Source organism: Oncorhynchus keta, chromosome 23 (genome assembly GCF_023373465.1).
Source record: "Oncorhynchus keta strain PuntledgeMale-10-30-2019 chromosome 23, Oket_V2, whole genome shotgun sequence".
In the NCBI taxonomy this organism is placed as follows: domain Eukaryota; kingdom Metazoa; phylum Chordata; class Actinopteri; order Salmoniformes; family Salmonidae; genus Oncorhynchus; species Oncorhynchus keta.
In genome coordinates this window covers 33,786,377-33,801,731 of record NC_068443.1, presented here as the reverse complement: position 1 = coordinate 33,801,731, position 15,355 = coordinate 33,786,377, and the positions used below count along the sequence as shown (strand labels likewise).

Below are 15,355 nucleotides of genomic sequence, written 5' to 3'. Positions count from 1 at the left end.
TGCCTAGTTAAATGAAATAATACTAATGTCTGAGATCATGCAGCCCAAAAATATGAGAAGGCACAACATATGTGAGGGTGGCCAGAGGGGGCTATGCTGTGATCTCAGAATTGAAAAACATGTTCAAATAGCTTTTCCTGCAATCTAGAGCCATAATCATTATGCTTAACTCTAAGCATAACTCTTGAGCTGTCTGTATCCCCCTGACTTGTGGTTCTTCTTAAATAAACAAAATAATCTCTGCATCTCTGCTAACATCTGGGTAAAAGAAGATTCAGTACATTTAGTTATTGCTTGTTTTTCTAAAGTCTAGCAACCTTGCCCACAGGCATGCCAGCTAAGACAGTTAGTCAAGCTGGCTACACTAACTTGATTGATAGCCTGAAATGCCTTCTTGGTAGCTAGTTATGAGGTTGGGTGATTCTCTCACGTCACCCCGCTCCTCCGCTCTCTCCACTGGCTTCCAGTTGAAGCTCGCATCCGCTACAAGACCATGGTGCTTGCCTACGGAGCTGTGAGGGGAACGGCACCTCAGTACCTCCAGGCTCTGATCAGGCCCTACACCCAAACAAGGACACTGCGTTCATCCACCTCTGGCCTGCTCGCCTCCCTACCACTGAGGAAGTACAGTTCCCGCTCAGCCCAGTCAAAACTGTTCGCTGCTCTGGCCCCCAATGGTGGAACAAACTCCCTCACGACGCCAGGACAGCGGAGTCAATCACCACCTTCCGGAGACACCTGAAACCCCACCTCTTTAAGGAATACCTAGGATAGGATAAGTAATCCTTCTCACCCCCCTAAAATATTTAGATGCACTATTGTAAAGTGGCTGTTCCACTGGATGTCATAAGGTGAATGCACCAATTTGTAAGTCGCTCTGGATAAGAGCGTCTGCTAAATGACTTAAATGTAAATGTAAATGTAACCTATCCGGGGTATCTAAAGCCAACTTCATGAAATTGCTAAGTAGCTAGTAGTATTACTGTTTGTCACATTTCAAGGAGGAATTTAACGCTGTCAGAATACAAATGAAGGCCATCAAATGAACCAGGTGCCAGATCTCACACTGCATTGTTGAGAAGAAGTTGCCTGACAACTCTAAATGAATTCTTCCACGGCTCTATGTTCCCTACATACTTCAGTCTACACTGCCACCAGAAGTCGTTTGTGATGTCAAAATTAGGTGTGTTGTACAAAACAAAGTCATCAGCGATGTAATCATTTCTAACCAATTAGAGAATTTAAAAACTCTGCTTTACCCGCTGTTCTGGCTTGGCCCAACCCATCGGTTTCTGGGACCAATCACAATGGTTTGAATGTGTGGGTTCTAGAACTCTAACCTAACATGGCAGGCGAAAATGAAAATGCCTAGCCGAGTTCTAAAACGCCTGAGCGGAGTTCCGACATCCGTTTTTTAGTAGAAAAGGAAACTAGGTTGAATTAGCTGTATCCCTAAAACCGGATACATCTGGTTGTTGGCAACTCCGCTAAGGGTGTTGAAATCATTGGGGAGGAACTCAGATCTAGACTCATTGAGGAGAAGAAACTAGCGTCCGTGGGCATGGCTTAGCGTTTGACCAGAGCAAGGAGTTTGGTTAGCCAGGCCAGACAAGAAGGACAAACCCAGACATTCTCACCTGATAAAGGCCCACTTGTCCAGCTGTGCTAAAGTGGTCCTATATTAAACTTCAAAGCCTACCTTCACACACACAAACGGCACAGTGTATTGCTGAGATGTGATTACTGTGGAATGACTGTTTGATGCTAGTTTAGCAGGAAAGCATTTAACCATTTCTGGTCCCTGTTTTTTGAAGTGTGCTACAGCAATATGTATTTTATTTAACTAGGCAAGTCAGTTAAGAACAAATTCTTATTTACAATGATGGCTTACCTCGGCCAAACCCTAACAATGCTGGGCCAATTGTGCACCGCCCTACAGGACTCCCAATTATACAGCCTGGAATTGAAGCAGGGTGACACCTCTAGCACTGAGATGCAGTGCCTTAGACCACTGCGCCACCCAGGAGCCCCCTAATATATACTTCTCTGAAACAACAGACAGATTGTGCATTACTTCATGTGAAAATGTTCACAGCTGAGTAAATTGGATAAACTGAGTCCAATATGAAGAGAAAATCAATTTAATGAAATGATCTACGTCAGTGTATGACAATTTATCTGAAAAACATTTGTTATTACAATGTTACAGATAACATAAAATATTTATTTGATTAAACCTACACAAATAAAAAATAAAATAATTTACACACAACACGGCATTACTGAGTGTGGTGTACTAGGACATGGTACTTTCTATACAGCCATACTATCAACAAATACATATTTACATCTGTACAACCTAGAATTCTGGCTAAAAGACACAAAAATGGCTTTTTTAAATGATGCCACTTCTAGCCTACTTGCAACCAGACTTTGCATTACCAAGTATAGTCATTGTAGTGATAATGTCCCACTTCTCATGCTATTCCTACATCTGTCATCCAACAGTCTAACAAGATTACAAGGAATTGTATCTTCAAGTATACAGAATAAAACACAATATACAATAACTTTTTCAGGCTATTCCTCTAGTAACTGACAGTTGTAGGTCTACAGTAATTTGGCTCTACCAAGGTCTCCACATGGACTTGGAATAGGCCACTCTGGGCATGTTCAGAACATCCTGGTTTTCAGCGTCCACAGAGATGTGGCTCTGCTCAGAGTCAGTCTCGTCCAGATCCGAGCACAGGTCATCGCTGGAGGTGGTGGAGGGCGCTGGGGAGAGGGTTGAGGAGCTTTCGCTGGGGATGCTCCTTCCTCCAGGGGAGACCAATGCTGCGTAAATTCCCTCAGAACTGGGCCAAGTGCTGCTGCCATTAGTGGAGCAGTCCGCCATAATATCCTGGAGCATCACCTGGAGTCTGTCCTCGTCGTTCAGAGGCATACATTCCAGGAGGTGGTTCAAGAGCTCCGCCGCGAGAGTCGCGTCGATTCCCGGGCAGCTGGACACGAAGGTGTGCACCTCATGCATGCACTGGATGTAGCCAGCAGCGAACCTTTCACTCGCCTCCTGGTTCACTGGGTCTACCTCTGACAAAGCACAAACAGAAGCCCCGTTTATACCTGGCTCTAACATTCATTATTTGTCCTGATCCTGTCCACATTCTGATGTTTCCCACATTTTTAGACAGGTGTTGACGATTAAAAGAGGCATTGTGATCTGATTGTGATCAAATCTTATAAGTGTAAACAGACAAGATCAGATCCAGATCAGGATCAAGGACGCATGTTGGAGGCAGGTATAAACAGAGCTAGAGAGATGCACAAATGAGACACACTGAACATAGATAGGCCTTACACAAACAACATTCTACCAGTTGGGTGAAAATGTCCAATGTGCATAATCCTATAGTTTACCTTGTCCTTGGTTTTGAAGGATACTCTCCACTCGTTTTACGGTCATTTCCAGCACTTCGGCATTCTCCATCTTTGATTGTAACTGTGAATGGCATATTGATAGGCTACAATGTCAATAACTGGTTTACAATGCAACGACAATAGGCCACACAAAGAGAGGGGGCATGTGATATAAAGTGACATAAGATGTGCAAAAACATACATCGGTGTCTGCGAGAAGAACTCTGAGTTCCTGCAAACTTTCATTGATGCGAGCCCGTCTCTTTTTCTCAACCAACGGCTTTCTGATCTAGAAAAATAAAAATCACCGCCACATTAATAAATTAGGCTACATTTAGTCAAATCAAAGACCACTCAATACACGACAATTATCGTCACTTTGGCCTACCTTTCTGTCCACTTTAATGCCATAGTATTCATCTTCGTCTCTACTCAGTTCTTTTTTGATATTGTGAGTGGGGGCCATGTTGTTGATGTTTAACCCAGACACTGCCCGAGGTTTGGTAAATCCACACGACCGTTACACTCCGTAAATGGGACAGATGGCCGCCGGTCCCTGCTGCAAACAAAGCCGAGCTGTACTTTTGCGCAGACGGGTACTAGATTTGTTATGCAGCCTCAAGCGCAACGATAGTGCCAGTAGTAGTAGGTATTTATAACGCCTAATTTAAATGTGAATAGAGGGGCTGACTGCGCGAGCAAGAGATTGTTCAGCGCACTTGCGAATCAGCCAATCGCTGATCAAGCCTTTTGTCCTCTGTGCACCATAGAAATTGTCTGCAGAGGGAGAGGATTTGGCTAGACCACAAGAGGGATATTCTTTGACTTCTGTCCCAGCCCGAAATAAGTTTTTATTTTATAACCCACAATTCTAGTCTGCTCCAGAGACCAATATGCTTTGAAAGATAAATGGAAATTAAATTAATCATAATTTAACACATAAAACCGATATTTATGGGATTATGAAATATAAAACAATAAGTAAACAATATTCCTAAAGGATCATTTTGAATGTGCCCTGTAAATGTGTGATTTTGTACTCATCATTGTACCTTCTGACTCAAACAAACACTTAAGCAAATTGCAAAACCATTAGCAAACACCATTAGCCTATTGAATCGTTCAACATTAACAGACAATTCTCACATTGCGCAATTAGTCACCTTTACGTGTATTTCAAGTTTAGTTCTGGGCCATTGCACTTAATACATGTCATGTCCAAAGTTGAGGCCAATTTCAACCCAATTCAAGACAATTAACAGAATGGGACATTAGGCCAAAGTTGAATCGGAAAATGTGTCACATATCGTCCACCCTTAGTCTTGAATAGGCAAAAGAAAGTATTCTCAACACCATGTGGCTTAGTTGGTGGAGCGTGGCACTTGGAATGCCGGTGTTGTGGGTTCGATTGTACTGTACGTCCAGACAGAACATCTGCTAAAATTACAAAATCAAAATGTTTATATATATTATTGGAGGCCAACTCAACCTTTGGCACATGGGCTCCAATGCTTATCTTTATTGAGAGTTGTGAAATTAATTGAAGATGTTTCTCCATTTGCACTCTATTGCTACGATCTGACAGACAGACAGACAGACAGACAGCTAATACATTGCTATAGGGGTTGTTATCTCATATGAATAGTTTATTAATGCGTATACATTATAGTATGGCCTTTAGAATAATTAAACAGCTAAATTAAACACAAAGTACATTTCCCACTGTGTAAACTCAGACTCCGTAGTGATTATACATGTGTGGTTAACATTCACATAGCGTTCTCTCACATATCAAATTTCACGTCATTAAAGAGATAATTTCAGTATCATTCCTGTATAGGCGTATCATTATAGACTTCCGGATGATCAGAGTTTATTCGGGCAAATCAGAAGAGAAAAAGCGCTAAAAATAAGATGAGGAAGGTATACCCATATCTGGTGCAAACCTTCAAAATAAAGGTCCCCTAACGAATCTTGCAAATAAACACCATATTCTGAATCTAATTCATGCAGTGAAAAACGTCCATTTAGGTGCAAACTGTTATAAATACAGCAATATCTATACAAACTCAATTATTATAAAACACAATAACATAAACAACAGGCTAATAAAAGCAACATTTGAATCAACCTCATATGGATGTCGACAATTATTTTGAAAAGTGATAAGGGTATGATTTTTTTCGAGTCCCACATGCTGTTGTTCGTCACAGCTACGCTTATCTGAGGTCAGAAAGGATCTTGATAGGACGGGGGCGAGAGAACTGTGCAACTATATAATCAACCAGCATCGAATGAGGAAGTCAGTGTATTGAAAAAGATAGACAAAAGTGAAGATGGTGAAGATTACTTTCCAGTCGGTCTCGGCGCAGAAAGCAGATAAGGAGCTCGATGGAGACAAAGCCGAGATTCTCATGCCCCATGAACACGTGAGTTCAGCATCTCTTTTCTATGTTCAGTGTTTTGACATACCGTTGTGGAGAAAGAGGGATTTTTTTTTCTGACCAAGATGCAATAATTAGATTATATCAAGGCTATTTTTCCAAAACAGAACATAAAGCGGCAGTAGGTCAATTCGCATATATTGCATTATTTGTACTATTGTTACCAGCAATGATACACTGTTGCAGTGAAAGCGTTGGAAACACGGATCCAAAGTAACATTTTAAAACCGATACAAGCTAGACAGCACAGCCGGAGGATGTTGACATTACGTCACCTTCTTAGGCTAGCGGAATACACTGCAGGGGTGTATTCATTCCGCTGATTTTTGTTGCAAAACGTTTCTTAAACTGAACGAAATGGGACGGGACTTACCTTAATTAGTCCAATAGAAACTCTCGTTTTGCTGTTTGCTTCCGTTAAACAGTTGCCGTAATGAATACACCACAGATGTAGCCACGAATCGTGAGCTCTCCTATACAATTTAAGTCGAATAATAGTTATGTTTATCAAAAGCTTTCAAGACAAAACGTTTATAGGTTGACATTGTGAAGTTATATCACATCAATAATTTCCATGCAAATTGTGCATACAAATGGGGACGTTATTGCTGCGCTATGGTTACGTCACCGAAGTGGTTTCCCCGGCCAATCCAGAAGGTAGCGCGTGAGGGCCACCTGCGCAGTGGGGTTGTTGTATTATTATTATTTTTTAATGTAAATGAGGACGCAATGCATTTATTTACATAGTGTAATGTGATTTGCTGTCTTTGTGTCATGATCACCCTAATCTATGCAATATGGTAGGTACAATATAGGTTTACTTCGGGTGGCTTTCATATGTTCTGTTTATTCAAGCCAGATGAAGAAAAGGAGATGAGGAAAGAAATGAAGTCACACTGTAGAGGGTCATAAGACATATGCATTTGGTTACATAACTGTCAGAGAGCTGCTAAAAGGGTGGCCATACTGGATTTGCATAAAAAAAAGCCTTTGCCAAGTGTTGACTCTTAGTGTTGTTTCTGTTAGCGTTGACACCACAGTTGTAGGTCTGTGTCGTTAGAGAACACCTGGATAGTATAGTGTTTTCCTGCCATTTGTGGCAACCATTGAATTGTATTTCTACAGGTGGCAGAATAAATGCATTGTGAGTTTTGCAGTTGGACTGTCAAACTCTGAGCAACTGTAGGCCTATGAGCTTGATAACTCTACCCTCCATCAGATTTAGAAATAGCCTACATTGGGTGGGAGACGCGATTCTTGCAAAGGCGTCATAGGATTTGTGTATATACCAAATCTGTATAAAGCCTATGAATACGATCTCCGGCTTGAGATTCCTCTTCCACGCAATCGCTCTGATCTCCCTCCTACCGGAGGTGGTGATGTAACAGCTGTCACAGCTATAAATAAGGCACTTGGAAGTAGAGGTCTATGAATAGAGCTCCCAGACAACCGTGCCAGCCTCCTTCGCCGTCACTCGGCACACACAACACAATCCGTCTCATCCCGTTTGATCCTCCGTAGTCCCTAGCAACCGCGTGTGGGTACCGTCTCTAACTAGCGTCTCGCTAATAGCGAACAGACTGACGGTAGGGCTGATAGACTGTGGGTGGGCTGTTGGGATGAGGAGCCATCTTCAGCCTACAGTACGTCTTGGAGAATTCCTCTCTGACTAACCACTTGGCAAGGACAAGAGTCATCTCATCAGAGACTAAGCAAGCAAGATATGGCTTGGTAGGGGTGTAGCACAGGAAAGTGTCGCTGTGTGAGGAGTTCACTCTTAAGATATTATATGACTGATTATTTCTGCTCAGATGAACTTGATGATTTCACAGTCCTGCTTTTCTTCTTGGGTGAAGATCACTGCTTAGCTACTTGAGTGAAACGGAAACGGCAGTTTCATAGTGGAAGCATCCTGCCGATAATTCTTATCACTCTTATCTAACATTGGCCTGTAGGACTGACCTGTGCATTGTTTCTCCCACCAGGAGCTGGTTCTTCCTCTGAGGCCCAAGAAGTCTCATCTGAACGGACTGCTTTGTTCCACCTTTGGCCTGGTGGTGTTCATGTCAGGACTGGTGCTGGCCTCCATATATGTCTATCGCTATTACTTCATACCACAGGTATATATATAATACAACGATACTACACAACTACGACTAGTCACTTATTTTTCATACGACAGGTCAAATATTATTACTTTTACATACTACCTACATACTACCTCACACACCTTGCTAACCTATAGTAGTAGCTACTACTACCTGCTACATCATACCTCACATATTCAATCATACAGACAGATTGGTTCTGATTGAACCAATGATATAGATATACCACAGATAGATATCCCCCTAACTATCCTAACCCTATTCTGATCTGTTCTCCCTGTGTGTTCTAGATTCCAGAGGATAGTCTGTTCCACTGCAGGGTTCTGTATGAGGACTCTGTGCACGCCCCCATGCACGGCAGACAGGAGCTGGAGGAGAACGTGGGCATCTACCTGGACGACAACTACGAGCAGATCAGCGTGCCCGTACCCCATTTTGGAGGGAGCGACCCAGCAGACATCATCCACGACTTCCACAGGGTAAGAGCCAAGGGAACCTCAGTCATCCCTATGTCAATACACACAGCCAATGTGGAGTATGATACAAGGTAGCCATTTTGTACCAGAAGACTCACCCATTGCCAATTGGTATACATATGAGCATATGATTCTGAAGAATGTGTCTACAAGGCAATTAAGTTTTTATGAGACCTTTTCAGTTAGGAAGTGTCAGACTGGACCGGAGTGCTGACACTTCCTTCCTCCAGCTCTGCTGCAAGGAGTGGTTATCAAATAACTTTCTGCAAAGGTAAAAAGTTATTCAATACCTCTGAATGGATGATACAAATGTTGCTGTCATTTCTAATTCCAGGGTCTGACTGCGTACCATGACATTGCCCTGGACAAGTGTTACGTGATTGAGCTCAACACCACCCTGGTCATGCCACCACGGAACCTGTGGGAGCTGCTGGTCAATGTCAAGGTATGCTGTTGTGTTATGTATGTCAGAGGTGTGTGTGTGTGTATCCTTCAGAAAGACATTTTGCTTGGGTGTTTGCGTATGTATCCTGCAGTAGAACACTGCGGTCATATCTGACTTAATCTGTGTACGCCCTGTGATATAAAGTGTGTTTTGTCTTCCTCTCCAAAAGAGGGGGACGTATCTGCCCCAGACCTACATCATCCAGGAGGAGATGGTGGTGACTGGGAGGGTGAGGAACATGAGACAGCTGGGACCCTTCATCCACCGGCTCTGCTACGGCAAAGACACCTACCGCCTCAAACGCCGACGCGACGCACGCCGACGTAAGTACTACACACACACATAATCTTTTTCCCTCTATCTCACACACCCGCGTACAATTTCACACTCACACCCATACTGATGTCCTTGTCAACGTGAGATGCATGTAAGTTCTATGCTATCAGTTAGACACTTCCTCTCCTGTACAGAGGAGAGGAGAACAGAAGAGTGTGTGCTTTCACAGTAGTCACTGAGTCAACAGAGAATCCGTGGGTTGACTGACTGTGTGGTGGGAGGAACACTGAAACGTCAAGAAGCCTCCATGTGAAACCCATAATCGCAGAGGAAATGGAGATGGCCATGTCGATATTGGAGCTTCCTGTGTGGGCTCAGACAGGGAGTGTGTGTGTGTGTGTGAGAGCATGCACATACGTGTATGTGTGTGGGCTCCGCCAGGCGTTAGCCTCCCACAATATGAGTTGTTTGGCAAACTTCCACACACACAGCCTTGTATGATTATCATGTCAGAGACATAGCGTGTGTGTTTGTGAGTCATTTCTCCAACACACCATCAGGCAGCGTGCGTGGGGAAGGAAGTGTTGCACAGTAGGAATTCACTCCATGTGGCTCTGTGATTGGCCAGTTATAGAACCAGAGCATTGATGTAACATGCTTCCTTGACACTGAACACATATGGACTGATAGGCGACTCCATTGATCCAAGATGAGGCTGGTACCGGTAGTCATGGTAACAGTGAGTGAGGTAGGCAGTGGGCTATAGCTATCTAGTGTTATGAGGATGCCTGTTCATAAACTGTATCATAATGGTTATTAGGCGCCTAATATGTGGATATATGAACACAAATGGGGAGTGGCCAGTACCTCTGTAACCCAGCACAGCAATAGCACAATAGATATCCCAAACCATATCATATCAAAAGTTTGTTAAAGGTAGAACATAATTGAACGTGACATGTAAGCTTTTACCTATCTTCTCTTCTTCTCCATCCCTCTCTCCAGGCATCGACAAGCGCGAGGCGAGGAACTGCCACAGCATCCGTCACTTTGAGAACACCTTTGTTGTCGAGACGGTGATCTGTGACAGGCTCTAACTTTTCCGAGGGAGAAGATGGCAAGATGGCCTCCCTACACCACCAAGCCAACTCTTAAACCATACCTCGCACCTCCCTTAGGCGTTACATTGCACTTTAAAAAGATTTTGTTTGTCCAAATAGTTATTGGTTTTAATGTTTTCTTTTATTCCTTATTTTGTCCCAAGTTGAAGGGTTGTTTACTGCTCTGGTGTTGGTTTTATTTATTTTTTTGTATTCCAATGGTCTGTATAGTTTGATAATGCCGGTAATGCAGTGAATCCTTAGCTTTTTTGTTCCTTGGGTTTTAATGTCATGTCGCACAGATGTTTCTTTGGGATTTGATACGTCTTTAATTTGAGGTCGACGCCAGCATAATCGGATGAGTTGTCTCGGGTTTTTACTTCAATCTATTCAGATTGAGTTGGCATGTTTATCCTTTGTGTATTTGACTTTTCTTCTCTTTGTAACCCTGTGCAGTGTGCGTAACAGTGAAGACAATTGGGCATAATGCTGCTTCATGCGCTGTGCAGACAGACGTGTTTTTATTGCTCTCTCGGTTCAACCAAAGTGAACCCATGAGGATTTCTTGTTGTCCAGAAATGCCCGAAACATACCTCGTATATTTTAACGTTTTTTCGCCTGTTATGTAAATCATGAATTGTGTATATGTATTATCCTATAAGCAATATATACTGTATATGCATAGATTTTTTTAAATCTAAACTTGTTTTGTGATTGACTGATCATTTCTCGATGGTTTGTCCCTCTTCGTGGTATCTTCCACTCATTGACTCTGTCTGGCTCTCACATGGCTTAGACTGAAGTAGCAGTGCTTTCAATGGGCCAACGGAACCAAATATATAGTCAGTAACGCTATGTGGAGTTGTGAGAGTGTTACTTAGGCATATTTGGGGATGGATCTAGCTTTATAAATTTACCTACGGTGGGACAGGTTTTAGAATTCAACTCTTTCTTTCTGAGTGTCTTTGGCTACTTCCTGATTCTGTGTGCAAGTGAACACTTCAGGAGAAGGGTGGAGCATTGGGACGTGGTTGTCCTCTTCCTTCTGTCTAGTGGGTTCAGCCTCTTGTCTGCAGTTGAATCCTCGTAGCCAGGTTCCATACCTGCTATCCTGATCTACTATCTCTTCATTGCTTGCCTGTCTTGCTCTCTTAACATTTTTTTAACTATACTGGATGATATGAAGGAATTCTGTTGCTGTTTTAAAGGGACCTACCGTATGTTGTATATTTTCATGATCTGTCCCCTTCTCTTCTGACTCGCCATGCTGTACTGTCATTTGACTTGCTTATCCTACCACAGTACCTAATGAATAAACAATTAAACTACACTGCTTATATCTACATATCTATAACTACACTGCTTTTATCTTTTTAATTGTCATTGTCCTGTGTGTGTGTGTTTTAGAGAAACAGAATGACAGATGAGAATACAAAGGCTAAATAAACATTGAATATATTTCTTATATAAAAAGAAACATTCCCACAATCCATCATTCAATTGTGGCAAATCCACAAAGAAGAAGCACAGAAGTCAGACCAATGACCAATAATCAGAGAAAATAACATTGCTACGTTTCAACTACATCCTCCCTTCAGAGGAAGACAATCAACAGGTTTATAAAACGGCTTTATAAAATCTAACAAAGGACGAAGCTACAATTTAACAGTCATATACAACATTTGGTACATTAATTATGTATCTACGATACTTCAGGGGCTATTAGTGACATCTCTCTTTCCTGCCGCACGAACACACACCACAACTGACATTTCGTTCCCCATCACACTCATAATAGAAAGAAGAAAGAAGTTTTCACAAAAATGAGACTAAGCGATACCGGACAAATGAGGGTGCTTCTTAAGTCAACACCCTAACCAATCTAATTGCCTTCCATTTGCCATTTGACTTCTCACACTCACACATGAATACAGTATAGAAGATGTAAGAACAACAAAGTCCACCATTAACTTGTTCAAGACCATCTCTAGCATTCTCACCACTACTAATGCCAGTCCTCCACTACTAGGCAGAACCATGGAATTAAACTCCAGTTCCTGTATTCCCTCTCCCTATCTTCAGAATCTTGGAGCTGAAGTAGTAGATGAGAGGATCCAGGAAGCTGTTAGCACAAGCCAAGCAGATAGTTCCAATAAGGAAGTCAAAGAAGGGGAACTGGGATTGAAGGAATCGTAGCTTGTGGAGCCCATATAGGACTACTGCAACATGAAAGGGGATGAAACACACTGTGTAGATCAAAAGGTTGATCACAAGTAGCCACACCATCTGGCTCTTATCCATAGAGGAAGAGGATGAAGAAGAGGAGGCCTTCTGCACTCTCAGCTTAAGCACCACGACCACCGTACAGCCCACGATGACAGCGAACGGAATGACATTTCCCACGATAGCAGCCACGCAGATGATATTGAACCCAAAGTGCCACTCGTCCTGAGTGTAGCCCTCGAAGCAACTCCACCCTACGCACTGGTTCTGTCTGGCATGGTGAGTCAGTGCCACTGGCACCGCCATGGCACCAATCAACACCCATACGGCCGCACATGCCTTGCAAGCCACACCGATCCTCCTCAGCGGGCGTGAGCGCAGAGGATAGACCACAGCCAGGAACCGGTCCACGCTAATAAACATGATGAAGAACGAGCTGGAGTAGAGGTTGACATTAAACAGAGTCCCAGAGACCATGCAGGCCAGGTGTCCATAGGGCCAGTGGCGCCTGGCATAGTACAGGATCCGGAAAGGGCATGGAGAGGGTGAAGAGGAGGTCTGAGAGGGCCAGGTTGGCCATGTAGATCAAGGGCACCGAGCGGACCCTCAAGCGGCATAACAGGAGCCAGAGAGAGAGGGTGTTGAGGGGAAGACCCAGGGCCAACACGACACTGTAGGTGGCCGTGAAGAGAGGGTACCTGTAGTGGGTGATGTTGCAGGTGGCGTTAGTCATCTCTGGAGGACTAGCATGAACTGACACTAAACTGCTACTGCTGTCAGAGCTGGATGTGGAAAGATAAAGGCGGTTCTTTTTTTTGTTGCAGTTTATGTCTGTGGTTTCTTCAGATGCAAGTTGCTGAACAGGAAACTCTGAGAAATCCACCCATGCTAGGTTTTCAGCCTTCTCTACTTTTTAAAAAGATTGGGTTTGATATTTTAGAGAAAATACAAAACATACACATACAAACAACGACATTTATACAAGCATCACTACATCACACTTGCCCAGACCCACAAGCCTCAACCCATATCTCCTCCATTGTACTGATCACTTTCTGCCACATGACCTCAAACTGCAGGATTTTTTTCTCCCCGTCGTCAATGCTCTTTCCATTTTTAGATGATATAGTGGATATGGCTGACTTGCTTAAACAAATGTGGTTTCTATTGACAATTGAGATGTACAAAGTATAGGGGACGACGATCAGATAAGAGGCAATCCGTAATTTTGATTAAGACATTAATGAGCGAGCTAGGATGGACGTAGTCAATATAACTATTTGTTCAGCACTTTTGAAATATACAGCGACAGGATTCAGAACATGGGTCGTTCTGATAGTATTCTCCCTGCACACTAAGTCAGAACCGGAGGATAAATAAAGGGGGCATATAAGTAGACAATGAAAGCTCTTACAATATTACATTATTCCATTTCTCTAAAACAAGTTATAGGCTACATGTGCACCATCAAATCAGAACAGTAGGCTAAATTACGAGGGGAAAAGGGACCAGTGTGTGGCAGAAGTCATGCTGGATTGACAACATGGCCAAATTTTGAATGGTTATAGCAAGACACAGAGAGACAGTGTCTGTTTTTCTCTGAAACAAGCTTGCCAGAAGGGTGTAAGTGTAAGTGTTATACTACTCTCACATCCTGACCTTAGTTCCTTTCTTATGTCTCTATTTTAGGTTGGTCAGGGCGTGAGCTGGGGTGGGCATTCTATGTTTTGTTCTATGTTTGTATTTCTATGTGTTTGGCCTGGTATGGTTCCCAATCAGAGGCAGCTATCAATCGTTGTCTCTGATTGAGAACCATACTTAGGCAGCCTGGTTTCCCCCTGTTAGTTGTGGGTAGTTGTTGTCTCTGATTGAGAACCCTGCAGCCTGGTTTCCCTGTTAGTTGTGGGTAGTTATTTTCCTGATTGAGAACCATACTTAGGCAGTGTTTTTTAGTTGTGGGACTGTTGAGAACCAGACTTAGGCAGCCTGGTTTCTTTTTCTGGGTGGTTATTTTCCGCTTGTGTTTTTCGGGACTGTTTTGTTTCGTTTGTGTTCAGTGCATTAAATATGACGAACACTTACCACGCTGCAAATTGGTCCGATATTTCCTACTCCTCCTCAGAAGAGGAAGACGACAACCTGAACCCCCTTCTCTGATCACCAAAATACAAGGTAAGCAGACACCTGTTATATCGAAGTCTGTAATTTAGAAGAAGTGGGTGTTGAGTGTTTCGCTGGTATGTAAAAGCACCACCTCCCTCTTTGTAATTATAAAAACAAAGGAACCTAAAAATGTGCATGTATAAGTCAATGAATGTGTGGTAATTGCTGTATGTCAATGTGTGTTATCTGTTATATGTACTAAGAACAGGTGATAACAGAATGACACCTGGAAGATAGATTGTTTAGTTAGGGAGCAGAAGCTGTATCCAGCGTGAACAGTTCTGGAACAGGTGATAACAGAACGACACCTGGAAGATAATATGTTGTATAATATGTTGAAATAATATGTTGTCTGTCCTTATGTGTTTGGTGTGAGTGAAATAAGCAGTGGGTGAGGTGATAAACGAATCGAGAACTGGTTATTTGGTCTGAGGACTGAGAGCCGTTATAAGTGGATTTTTGATAAAGAGGAGGATGAGGAACAGTATATAGATAAAGGCATTATTGGAATGATCGGAATAGTATAAGAAATTGATTTTTGGAAGTGAAGACGGCAGGATGGAGTTCTGTCACTGTATCAGAAAAGGCGGGTTTGATGAAGATAATACCTATAAAACATACAATACCCAAATATTACTTTATTTTTATTTTGTTGAGGTAATTCAACGAAAATGACCTGAGAACTGGTTTATTTGTACTTTTT

At 42.7% G+C, this 15,355-nt stretch overlaps 3 protein-coding genes across 3 annotated transcripts; 1 reads left to right on the top strand and 2 right to left on the bottom strand.

Annotated features, from left to right (window-relative positions):
* Window positions 1–2,125: 2,125 nt before the first annotated feature.
* LOC118401699 (transcription cofactor HES-6-like) lies at window positions 2,126–4,178 on the bottom strand. Its single transcript, XM_035799277.2, has 4 exons — window positions 3,806–4,178; window positions 3,620–3,706; window positions 3,418–3,499; window positions 2,126–3,090 (listed from the first exon to the last, which is right to left on the bottom strand). Exons 1-4 carry the CDS (start codon window positions 3,881–3,883, stop codon window positions 2,627–2,629), a joined length of 711 nt encoding a protein of 236 aa, XP_035655170.1. The 5' UTR covers window positions 3,884–4,178; the 3' UTR covers window positions 2,126–2,626.
* Window positions 4,179–5,631: 1,453 nt separating this feature from the next.
* On the top strand, window positions 5,632–11,596 carry itm2cb (integral membrane protein 2Cb). Its single transcript, XM_035800192.2, has 6 exons — window positions 5,632–5,846; window positions 7,847–7,981; window positions 8,260–8,448; window positions 8,780–8,890; window positions 9,060–9,213; window positions 10,172–11,596. The coding sequence occupies exons 1-6, from the start codon at window positions 5,754–5,756 to the stop codon at window positions 10,261–10,263; spliced, it is 774 nt and encodes a 257-aa protein (XP_035656085.1). The 5' UTR covers window positions 5,632–5,753; the 3' UTR covers window positions 10,264–11,596.
* A 283-nt stretch (window positions 11,597–11,879) lies between these two features.
* On the bottom strand, window positions 11,880–13,254 carry lpar5a (lysophosphatidic acid receptor 5a). The gene is given in 2 exon segments (XM_035800191.2): window positions 11,880–13,023; window positions 13,025–13,254. Coding segments are annotated over 2 exon segments (912 nt in total). The 5' UTR covers window positions 13,223–13,254; the 3' UTR covers window positions 11,880–12,309.
* Window positions 13,255–15,355: the final 2,101 nt, after the last annotated feature.

What these genes read in the sequence shown, in the direction of transcription:
- LOC118401699 (XM_035799277.2), bottom strand. Translation starts at nt 3,883, where the DNA reads ATGGCCCCCACTCACAATATCAAAAAAGAACTGAGTAGAGACGAAGAT. An exon ending in TTCTTCTCGCAGACACCGAT is followed by an intron (nt 3,500 to 3,619) that starts GTATGTTTTTGC and finishes TGCCATTCACAG; the next exon opens with TTACAATCAAAGATGGAGAA. An exon ending in CCTTCAAAACCAAGGACAAG is followed by an intron (nt 3,091 to 3,417) that starts GTAAACTATAGG and finishes GTGCTTTGTCAG; the next exon opens with AGGTAGACCCAGTGAACCAG.
- itm2cb (XM_035800192.2), top strand. Translation starts at nt 5,754, where the DNA reads ATGGTGAAGATTACTTTCCAGTCGGTCTCGGCGCAGAAAGCAGATAAG. An exon ending in TTCTCATGCCCCATGAACAC is followed by an intron (nt 5,847 to 7,846) that starts GTGAGTTCAGCA and finishes TTCTCCCACCAG; the next exon opens with GAGCTGGTTCTTCCTCTGAG. An exon ending in TCATCCACGACTTCCACAGG is followed by an intron (nt 8,449 to 8,779) that starts GTAAGAGCCAAG and finishes TTCTAATTCCAG; the next exon opens with GGTCTGACTGCGTACCATGA.